This window comes from Misgurnus anguillicaudatus, chromosome 3, assembly GCF_027580225.2.
Source record: "Misgurnus anguillicaudatus chromosome 3, ASM2758022v2, whole genome shotgun sequence".
NCBI classification, from domain to species: domain Eukaryota; kingdom Metazoa; phylum Chordata; class Actinopteri; order Cypriniformes; family Cobitidae; genus Misgurnus; species Misgurnus anguillicaudatus.
Genome location: NC_073339.2, coordinates 33,716,644 through 33,728,111, shown reverse-complemented (window position 1 = coordinate 33,728,111; position 11,468 = coordinate 33,716,644). Strand labels below are relative to the sequence as shown.

Genomic DNA, 11,468 nt, shown 5'->3' with positions numbered 1-11,468 from the left:
CGATTCGAGACAGAGTTCTCGACTCGCTCTCGCGGTACTTTGATGTCACACGCTGACTGGTCTGCGCAGTTCAACAAGACGTCGCACACCTATTTCTTTTACCAGCGCATTATTTGCTGATCAAAATCACGCACTTACTTTTCTTGTCATGAATACCCCCAATTAATTATTATCAAACTGAAATGTGGGGGATTAAGATGATCTGTGTAATAACTCACAATTTCTGCAACGACTGGCTCTATAATTATTTCACCAGTCCAATTATCTTATTTAATAAACTTGATTTTCCTTATTAAATATCACTTAAATACGGCTTTTAATAAAAGTGTCTGTCACATGAACCTACAATTAATGCCACCGTTTTTCCCCCAAATGTAAAAACTGTACATTTTTGCAGTGTAGTGGAAAAGTGAAGATAAAGAAAATGAAAAAAAAAAAAAATGAAAAAAGTGTAAATAACAGAAATTATGCGAGGCTTTGTCACATTATTTTTTTCCTTTCATAAATGTAAATTGATGCATATTTATTCTGTATGAGAGAGAGATAGAGAGAGAGAGAGAGAGAGAGAGAGAGAGAGAGAGAGAGAGAGAGAGAGAGAGAGAGAGAGAGAGAGAATAGCTGTGTCTGTGATAGGAGTGGCAGCGCTGCTTACTGGTGACTTCAGTTTAAACATGGCTGCACAGGACGAGCTCAGTAAGTTTAATTCACTCTGCATGACTCATTTCTTTATTACTAAGAAGCTGTTATTGGTATCGTTTTCATTATCGCTCATTCTTATACAGACCGAGCCCACAGTAATGTTTGTATATGTACATGTAGTTATTTAAAGCAACATTTGTACAGTAAAGCTCAGTTTGGCAGCTAGCCGGCTAGTATGTGCGTATAGAGGCCCAATGCTCAGTCATCCTCCAAAATGAAAGTGGGTCTTTCTGAATTACATTACGTTACCTCTTCCCTGTAATGTGAAATAAGCTTTATCTGAATGTTGGCTTGCGGTCCAGCGCTTGTTGTCATTTATTCACAGCGTGAGAAATAAGTATATAGGTGATATACGTTGACGTCAGTTAGCAAGCAGGCTATTTATCTCACAGGCTAACCAACAAGCGATTTAACCTCTATATTTAGATTATTTCCATTTGTAGTATAGCCTGATGTCCAGTACAAGTTTGTGCAAAAGTGTTATAATAAATAATATTCCAGCGAAATAAATTCACCTTAGGGAAAATATGCATTGCAGTCATTCTCGCTGTCTGTTATGTTTATGTAAATATAAGGTTTCTAACAAAAGTTTGAAGTAAATTATAATGTATAATCTTTAATTTTACACAAACATGTGTAAGCTTTGTGTCAAACTGTATGAGCTTTTTCATTGACACTGTCATTTACTCTATATTTAACCATTTATCTTTCCCCATCAATCAGTTGGAGCGTGTGTTCTTGCGGCTTGGTCATGCAGAAACAGATGAGCAGTTGCAGGATATTATATCCAAATTCCTTCCCCCCGTGCTTCTCAAACTGTCCAGCGTGCAGGAGGGGGTTCGCAAAAAGGTACGTGTGTGAGATACAAGATATCCTACGTGTACCATATGAGGAAAGTGATACATTTATGCCTTTTTGCATCCTTTCATAAATGTGACCCTGCCTGTGAAATCCAAGCTAAATTCTCATAATCAGCCATAGATTTTACATTGATTTCAATCTTTGACATGATCTTACTCAGTCAATATTAAAATAATCGAGGTTATATTTTCACAAAACGCTCTTTACATGGTTACAAATACTTTCCAGCTGTAGTATTGTGAAGTATTATTCTGTACTGATTCAAGGTCTGTAATGATCCCCTTTAGGGCTGCAAAATGATTTATCGCGTCTAGGGCTGGGCAAAAAAGAAATAGATTTTTCGATTAATCGGGTGTGTTTTCACGTGGTCGATTCAAAATCGATAATCAAAGAGCCGAATCGATTTTTTTTCTTTTATATTTATTTCTGCAAACATTGAACGTAAGATTAACGTTAATCTAATTACTAGTCTTCTTCACTAGATGTCACCCCCTTTTTTGCCTTGCGCGATGTGTGAATTGAATTCGAACCGATCCAATAGCGTGTGAATCGAAATCAAACCGATTTCGGTAGCGTGTGAATCAAAATCGAACCGATTCGATAGCGTGCGAATCGAACCGATCCAATAGCGTGTGAATCGAAATCGAACCGATCCGATAGCGCGTGAATCGAAATCGAACCGACCCGATAGCGCGTGAATCGAAATCGAACCGACCCGATAGCGCGTGAATCGAAATCGAACCGACCCGATAGCGCGTGAATCGAAATCGATTCGATAGCGTGTGAATTGAAATCGATTCGATAGCGTGTGAATCGATAGCGTGTGAATCGATACCCAGCCCTAATCGCGTCTAACCGTTTGCAGAATATATGTGTGTGTACTGTGTATACTAATTATGTATATATTAATAGTCACACAAACATGTATAATTTTAAGAAAATTAATCTATTTATATATTAAATATTTATGAATATATATAAAATAAATTGTATATACACATGTAAGTATTTATTAAATACATTCTACATGCATCTGTGTGTATTTATATTTGCATAAATATTATACACAGTACACACACATATATGATGTAAACAAAAAACTTTTATTTTGCAAACGATTATTTACAATGAATCGTTTTGCATCCCTTATCCCCTTGATTTCCGAGTCTGGATTGTGGTGTTGCTGTTTACAGGTTATGGAATTGTTGGTGCACCTGAATAAAAGAATAAAGAGTCGACCTAGGATCCAGCTTCCTGTGGAGACACTGTTGGTTCAGTATCAGGATCCTGCTGCTGCATCTTTTGTTACGGTAAGAGCGCACACATTCACATTAACCTTCAGACTGGCCAAGGTTTTACATTACATATCGTTGTATATGAGTTGAGAATTATTGATTGTAATGGCTAACTGTGTTTGTGCAGAACTTCACTATCATCTACATAAAGATGGGCTATCCCAGACTGGAGGTGTCCAAACAGTGTGAGCTTGCGCCTACTTTACTCACAGCAATGGAGGGTAAACCTCAGCCTCAACAGGATAGGTTAGTATCAGTTCTGTTACTGTTTAAAATGTATATTAATGTCATTGTTAAATTAACATGTAATGCTTGATGTAAATAATTAAAGGTCTTAAAATACCTATAAAGTACCTGTAGAGTAGAATTGCATGCTTTATATCTCAGACGAGTCTTTCAGTCCCTCCAGAAAAATGTGAGCCAAAGTCTGCATATTTGTGCTTGGGCCGCATTTTATCAAATACGCCACACTTTTGCAGCATAAATTGCAGATTTCTGTGAGGAATAAAAATTGCATGATTTCATACATTTTTGTAGCAAAAATCACATATATCTTAGCAGAAAGTTGAAAAATGTTGCATCTACTTTACACAAGCGCAGCCATCTCCCCTGTTGCCATGGGAACGTTATGAAGTGAAATAAACATCAAAGTTCCCGCAGTTTTTGCAAGTTTGCCCGCAGTTTTTGCAAGTTTGCCCGCAGTTTTTGCAAGTTTTATCATTTACATTATATGCACATGACATGTGACATGACCCGGTTGGGATTGACCCATTTCAACGAATTGTTATCGCTACTAGCCCGGTAATACAAACTGCATCCATTGTTCCCATAATGCTGTGTTCATTGGAAAGCTGATTAAGCTTAAATTTCCCTCACAAACAAAAACACACTTTTTGGTGATGTTGATTTCATGCCAGCTCCTGGTTGGTGTGTGCATGCGCTATTTCGAGTAAAGTGCCCATATAAGGACTTCCACTGTACTTCCAGCACTGGTTACGCAACAGAATCAGTAGTCGAAAAACGTTCCGAAACTTATACGAACCCTGACAAAGTGCGTTCGGCAGAGAAATACCCTGTCATACGTCCAAATGGTTATTTGAAACTTGCCCATGTTTAGCACGAGTTAACTCTTTAACCGTGTTAATAAGTCAGAATTCATAAGTTTTAAGTGATATTATTTTGTGCTCTTTATATCACCTTTTTTTTTTTTGTTTTTTTGAGGGTGGTATGGCATAAACGCTGAAAACTGAGAGCATGTAGGTTCAGATCTTGCAAGGAGGGGGCCATACTCACCATTTTTTAATATGGTGGAGTATCAGTATTAAACAGTATCATTGATGAAATCTTTCTCTTTTCTTTTTCTAGTCTGATGCACTTGTTGATCCCTACTCTGTATCACATGAAATATCCTTCAGAGCCGACTAAAGCTTCACCGTTTGTCCTGACGGAGAGACCCAAAACTGTACAACTGCTTCTAGAGTTCATGCTTGATGTTCTTCTGATGCCTTATGGGTATGTAATATAGATAGGCTGATGATAGGTTTTATTAGCTATGGGGATGTTTATGGAAACATTACAACATTGGTTAAGTTAAAGGCAAATTAACACAGATTTTATTCTTACTTTCTCAGTAGCGGTTGATGGTACTGTTTTCCTGCATCTCATCTGTCATTGTCTCTTTTACATTAGGTTTGTGTTAAATGAGCCTCCCAGTCGCCCGACACCTGCATCCCCACAGGGGGGTTCTGGATCTGGGGCAGGAGCTGCTCCGGCACCTGGTCTCCCTCAGCCGCCTCCAGGAATGAGTGTTTATGCAGTAAAAAGAGTCATTGGAGAAGCTCAGTGGAGCCCAGAACAACTAGAGCAGGTAAAGTTCCTATGAACACTTACTGGGAAACATCAAAGCTATGATCACTTCTGTAGTGGATAAACTAGTTGCCTCAATTCTGTGTGTTTTTCTGTACTACTAATCTGCATAGTGGATTTAAGCAAATGCCAAGGTTGTGTCTTTTGGTTGCCTGGCTTTAGCAGATTTGGGGTGGTTTTCATTGCATTGCTTTTACTGCAAGGTAATCGTTGTACCCGTTTTGTTTTTAGTGCAAGTTAGGAATTGTGAAGTTTATAGAGGCAGAACAGGTTCCTGAGGTTGAGACGGTCATTCACTTAGTGGTGGCCTCGAGTGACACCAGGCATAGTGTCGCCACAGCAGCCGATCTAGAATTGAAAAGCAAGCAGAGGTGAGTGGGTCTGCAATGTCAGATTGTTTAATGACCTCTTGCTATTGAAACTCATCTCTTGCTTTCTGTTTTCTACCACAGCATCATTGATTGGAACAATCCACTCATTATCAACAGAATGTATAAGATTTACCTGGGTGATATTCCACTTAAAACTAAAGTAAGCATGTATACACGTAATCTGTCTAATATCATTGTTGGCCAACATTAATGATATAACCTTAATATGCAGAGGTGTGTTAAATATGATGCTTTTGTACACAGGGGACCACAGTAAAGCAGGAACTGAAGCATGAGCCGGTCAGCACAAGGGTCAAGATGAAGATTTTGCCTCATCTGCTCCGCTCCAGACTGGCTGCAGAATGCTTTCCTGCTAATATACAGGTCAGAGAAAGAAAAGCCGGCATAAACACAATATTTGACTTTATTCTATAGATGTGGATATAATTTAACCACCAACATTTTTCTTATCCGGAAAGATGGCATAAGAGGTGAAATAATTTGTCACTTGTGCTGGCAAAATGAGTCGGAGTTAACACATTTTCAAAAATATGTGATTCTCTATTGATAAAACCCTCAAAACAATGTATGATTTGTTGGAATCTGACAAAAAATGACGGAGCTACACGTGTTTGGTTACAGTCAGCAAAGTCAATTTTGAGAAAAATCGAGTTAAAGATTTTTAAAGGTTCGGGGGAAAAAATCACTGCATCCGGATTCCATACATTAAAATCACTTGTAAAACTAATAGATTTTGCAAACACAAATTAAAAAAAACAATCATGTTAAACTTTTTCTTTCTTTTATTGTTTGATTGACATTGAGACAGACAGCTTTTAGATCTACTGTAATGCAATGATGTAATATTATGTTACACAACAGATATTTTTAAAGCTGTATTTCTGTGTATATGTGTATATATCTGGGTCACACGCTTGTGGGTGTGGGTGCACGGTTCGAATCTGTCAGTCAGTGCGAGGAAGGTCGCTTTCATGGCTTATCTTCATCAATTAAGAGAAAACGCTTCCAATGACGAGTATTTCCGGCAATCCGTAATACTGCTATTATCCACCACGTGACGCTCTTCCGCAACTCAAAAGACAGATGTATGTCCATGTAAGTTTTGAGGATCGCTCTGAATCTAATCTCTATCAAAAGTCCTTCACAAAAATAGAATTATCTCAGCTTTTTGCTCAAAATTTGGTGTCTTTAAAGAAACTTACCCATATTTAAGAGGTGATTAAAAGAGAACTAATGAAGGTAGGATCGGATAAAAAAAATTTTTTGGAAAAATAACCGATCTGTTCTTTCATTTGTTATATTGTATGTTTATATATTTAAAGAAGGCATTAAACTTTTGTGAAAATCATGAAAAATGCTTTCACTGGCTGGCAACTTTTTTTTAAAACGCTGGCGGGAAAAGAGTTAATAACTCCTTTAACATAAAGCAAGTTCTGCACTTTATTTCTGTTTCTTGCATGTTTTAAAACCAAAATGTCTGTGGATGGACACGCGTTTGTATTAGGTTAAGCATTTAGGATGGTACACCTCTCAAAAAATTTACAAATAAAGAACATTTTAGATGTTTAATGAATATTTGGAGCATTGGGTTCGCTAGACGAGGGCTCGGTGTACTTATTTGTATAATAACCTTAATTTTGACGAAAATCAGCATTAGTACTTTCCTTTTTCCTGTAGCTTAAAATTAGACCGTGCGCTTTACGACTCATTTGGACAGCACGGGTCACATTTGTGTTTTCTCAGTCACTAACCTCGGTACAGACATGTTTTATTCACATGGGAAACAACTTGTTCAGAGGATGATGTGATAATTATGTAATTAATTTTGTGTTGAGAAGATGTCATGATAACTATTATAATATATTTGTGTTCAGGTTGTCTATGATGGGCTTTTTGGAGCAAACACCAACAACAAACTCCTGTCCCTAACTCTGCAGTTTGTGCATCATATATGTATGGTGTAAGTGTGAATGATCTTCTCTCAAAGTCACTCAAAATTCATAATTCATATGTACTTTAAAAAACAGTTAGTTCCAGTCATTGATTCTGATTGATTAGTCATTATTATATATCATCATAACAGTCAGTCAGGGACTATTTTTCCAGTGGATGGAAGGCTTTTACCGTATTTTTCGGACTATAAGACGCTATTTTTTATGACTTGGCTGGTGGTGTGTCTTAAAGCCAGGTGCGCCTTGTAAGTCATTATGAATTAATTTTGACATTTATGAGGCAAGAGAAACCATTACCGTCTACACCCACGAGAGTCCGCCATATGCTGCCTCTGTATTTATGTTTTAAATTATGTATTTAATTGTCTGTTCTTCCGCTTGGATTTTGTGAAATAATTTTCGAAATAAACGCGACGTATAGTCTACTGTGACTTATATGTGTTATTTCATCTTAATGACGCATTTTTTAATGATGCGGCTTATAGTCGGGTGCGGCTTATAGTCTGGAAAATACGGTAGTGATTTTACTTCATAATATTTTTGTTGATACATATTTTTTGCTTTAGTATTTGAAGAGTTTTGTTGCAAAACGAGATAACCATCGTTTTTTTAATTGTTCAGAAGTCTCGTTTTTTGGTTGTGCGTTCCAATTAATTTCAATTCAACTGCAGGTTTGTTTTGATTTAAACCTTCATAACTTAAAAAATACAGCTAAGTAGCACCATAAAACAAAAGAATAACATGATAACATAATAATAAACATGTTTTGACAAAAATGTTAAAAAATGGATTTATCTCGTTTTGCAACAAAACTCTTCATTTGTACTGTGTGGTTACCGTTTTATAATAGCAATTTGGTATTAATGTTAGTGCACTTTGCTTTTTGTCATGCTTAACAACTCCCTTTAGCTGTGGCTTATTTCACAATACAGCACACCCTCTTGTTCCTTATTGCTTACATTTTATCACACATTTTAATAGATTACAGTGGTATATGGAAACGCAGTGTGTGCCCCACTTCCTTTTTTGGTCACTTTTCCGCTCCGAGCACTCCTAGAAAACCGTGTGGCACAGGTACCGGCCAAAACGCAAGGCGTTCGGCGTGGATAAACGGTGCACATAAAGCCTGCCATTGCCATAAACGCATTCTGTGTGATCCGCCCCTAAGTGCATCTGACATGGCATTTTTTATCAGACCCAAACTTAATGTTTGACGTAAGTGTCGAGAGAGCATTTGGTTTCAATGATCTAATTTGGTCAACAAAGTGGCATTTATTGGTTTTTACATTTGAACTGTTTAAATATTTAATATTTAACGTGTATTGTAATATGAAATTGTCACAAGTGCGATTCATTTGCCTCAGTAATTGGATTGTGGTCTTTGGGTTGGGAGTTACTGGTGCACATTTAACGTGTTTATCAACATCATTTGTCTTTTTATTTGCAGGTGCCCTGATACTAACAAACCGTTGGGTTTAATGTTACTGAACGGGCTAACCAAACTTATCAATGAATATAAAGAGGTAGGAACACATGGTGAACAATTCACTTCATCGATCAAACATAAATTACAAGTGTCCAGTAAAAATAACCTTTATTCTATTTTTATTTTTGTTGAAGGATCCTAAACTACTATGCATGGCATATTCAGCTGTTGGAAAACTTTCAAGGTAATACAACTTTAAAATTAAAGCTATTCGAACTTTGAGAGTACAAAAATAATTTGATTAAAACGATTATGCATGTGTGAATTTCCCCTTTGTCCTCTTCGTTGTAGTCGGATGCCTCAGCTTTTCACAAAAGACATTGCATTGGTGCAGCAGTTTTTTGAGTCCATGTGCAAGGTTTGTTTGATAATCATCTTATACAGTAATTCTGTAGTTATTGCTACATAATGGTTGTTAAATTCTAACCTAACATCTCAATGAAAATAGGAGGAGGCTGATGTGCGCCTGGCCATACAGGAGGCCTTGTCTATGATGGTGGGAGCATATGTTAACCTTCAGGGAGCTCTGCTAAACCTGATGGAAGCACTTGTAGCTGCATATATCTCAAAGGTTAGTTTATTAAATCTCTTATTACAATTTTTTTTTACTTGGTTGATGATTTGGTAAGGCAAAATAATGAGTTATTTTGCCAGGGTTGTCTATAATTGTTATTTACAGGATGTAACATTATATACTGCATATGGATTTGTTTTAGCCGGAGGTACAGGTGCGGCAGGTAGCGATGAAGTTTGCCAGTACAGTGTTTGCTCCAGATCATGTAGCGTCTAGATATCTCTTATTGCTGGCTGCAGGAGATCCGTAAGTATACATATGCTGCTCTTTGAAGTTTCATTTAAGTTTTGTAAGTATGGTACATCACACGGGCTGTGTTTGTAGTCGGGAGGAGGTGGCTGGAGAAGCCCAGCGTGCCCTAAGGTCTCGCCCATCTAAGAGTTCAGAGAAAGAAGGATCAAGGCCCATGCCGTCATTTCCAGAGATGGTCGGCTACATTCAGGAAAAGGTATGGTTTTTAGATTTGTCATTACTTGGAATATTTGTTACCGTTTATGTAAATAGTGACCAACTTTGGTTTTGTGTGTTAGGCTACACAGAGATTAAAGACTCCTGCCAAATACATAGTTGGTACTTCCACGCTACCTTTTAATCCTGGCACATTTGGAGAGGTACTTATTTGGCTTAAGATTTCCCAAAAAATATGTCTGTGCTATATATACTAAATTGTGTTCATCTCTATTTGCTTCCCTAGATTGTTCTGTATCTAAGAATGTGTCTGGCTAATAGCGCTGGAGCCACGCCAACTTCTCAGAGCTTGATTGACATGCAAGATGATGCTCCTGTTATTGGACGCTATGTTCAGTCGTTGCTGTCCAATGAAGTTTCTCCTTCCTCTGCCCCTAAAGGAGGAGAGGCCAATCCAGTTCACATATACATGGACTTACTGCAACAGCTGCTCTCAGCTGTAGGAGGTGAGGGAGATTTGACTTTATGGTTTCTTGTATGGGCTGTATGACAATGAGAAACGACAGGAAAGTTTCTCCTGGACCACTGCAAATTCTTATAATGGATTAAAGAATATGGCATCGCACTGAAAACTGCAGTTCTGAATAAAACAATTATAAATTAATTGTCATAAATGACTAAATTGACTAAATTATTCATGTTGCACTGCCCACCCCTACTTTCAAATAGAGACAGAGCGCCGTTATGCAGATTTGGGGGCCACGCCCACCGGGGGGGAGATCGGTCCGGCCGTCTCCATTGACTTTGTGTTGCGAGAGGCCGCCTCCTTGTCATTTCTGGCTTGTAGCAAGGGGCTGAATAATGCCTGGAGGCTGCTGTGTGACGGTGTGTACAGCTGGCGGGCCAAGGAGCCCAGAAATGGGTTTTTGTGGGCTGTCGAGCCGTAAAACCCAGTCTTTAAGGAGAATAAAGTGGATCGCTGACTGCGTTTCCCCCTAGTGGACGCAGTTCTGCTGATGGAGGTGGTATGGGGGGTTGCCTGTGTCCATTTTTGTGTCTTTAAACGCTCGTTTTTTGGGGTCGACAGCTTATAAAAACTTATTTACAGATTAAACTTAAAAACAGAATAATACCTAAAAGCTGCTGTGTGACAAGGTGTACATCTAACACGCCAAAAAAATAAATAAATAATTTTTTATAAGCTGTCGACTTCAAAAAACGAGCGTTTAGACACAGAAATGTAAACAGGCAACTTTTTATAGTACTCCTATTAGTAAAACTGCGTCCAATAGGGGGAAACGTAATCGGCGATCCACTTTATTCTCCTTAAAGACTGGGTTTTACGGCTCGACAGCTTATAAAAACTTATTTCTGTGTTATTTGGCTTGTTAGCTGTACATATTGTCCCAAAGCAGCTTTTAGGCATTATTCAGTTTTTTGTTATAAGCCAGAAATGACAAGGAGGCGGCCTTTTGCAATACAAAGTCAATGGAGACTGTTGGATTGCTTTCCCCCCCGGTGGGCGTGGTTTTCAGGTTGTGACGCGCTGCGCTCTGTCTCTATACAGGTTGCATACTTTAAAAATTAATTAAAGGAAAACACCACCATTTTTCAATATTTTAATATGTTCTTACCTCAGTTTAGACGAATTAATACATACCCATCTTTTTTCAATGCGTACACTTAATCTTTGTACATTGCGTTGTGAATGTGTTAGCATTTAGCCTAGCCCCATTCATTCCTTAGGATCCAAACAGGAATAAATTTAGAAGCCACCAAACACTTCCATGTTTTCCCTATTTCAAGACTGTTACATGAGTGGTTACACGGGTACGTATGGTGGCGCAAAATAAAAAGAGCCGATTTTTTAATCGGATAAAAAATGAGAACTATATTGTATGGCGAAATAGCATTTAGTTTGCAGCACTTCGACCT

At 38.0% G+C, this 11,468-nt stretch overlaps 1 protein-coding gene across 1 annotated transcript in view; it reads left to right on the top strand.

The window, feature by feature from the left end:
* Nucleotides 1–578: 578 nt before the first annotated feature.
* Nucleotides 579–11,468, top strand: part of ecpas (Ecm29 proteasome adaptor and scaffold) — a 36,951-nt gene continuing 26,061 nt past the window's right edge. Inside the window, exons 1-18 of the mRNA XM_073865037.1 lie at nucleotides 579–693; nucleotides 1,418–1,548; nucleotides 2,754–2,870; nucleotides 2,983–3,101; nucleotides 4,221–4,367; nucleotides 4,545–4,722; nucleotides 4,953–5,092; nucleotides 5,174–5,252; nucleotides 5,357–5,476; nucleotides 6,988–7,073; nucleotides 8,513–8,588; nucleotides 8,686–8,735; nucleotides 8,843–8,909; nucleotides 9,000–9,122; nucleotides 9,268–9,371; nucleotides 9,450–9,573; nucleotides 9,656–9,736; nucleotides 9,820–10,039. Of these exons, the coding sequence (XP_073721138.1) occupies nucleotides 672–693; nucleotides 1,418–1,548; nucleotides 2,754–2,870; nucleotides 2,983–3,101; nucleotides 4,221–4,367; nucleotides 4,545–4,722; nucleotides 4,953–5,092; nucleotides 5,174–5,252; nucleotides 5,357–5,476; nucleotides 6,988–7,073; nucleotides 8,513–8,588; nucleotides 8,686–8,735; nucleotides 8,843–8,909; nucleotides 9,000–9,122; nucleotides 9,268–9,371; nucleotides 9,450–9,573; nucleotides 9,656–9,736; nucleotides 9,820–10,039 (1,984 nt within the window). The 5' untranslated portion in view covers nucleotides 579–671. The remainder of the gene's footprint in view (nucleotides 694–1,417; nucleotides 1,549–2,753; nucleotides 2,871–2,982; nucleotides 3,102–4,220; nucleotides 4,368–4,544; nucleotides 4,723–4,952; nucleotides 5,093–5,173; nucleotides 5,253–5,356; nucleotides 5,477–6,987; nucleotides 7,074–8,512; nucleotides 8,589–8,685; nucleotides 8,736–8,842; nucleotides 8,910–8,999; nucleotides 9,123–9,267; nucleotides 9,372–9,449; nucleotides 9,574–9,655; nucleotides 9,737–9,819; nucleotides 10,040–11,468) is intronic.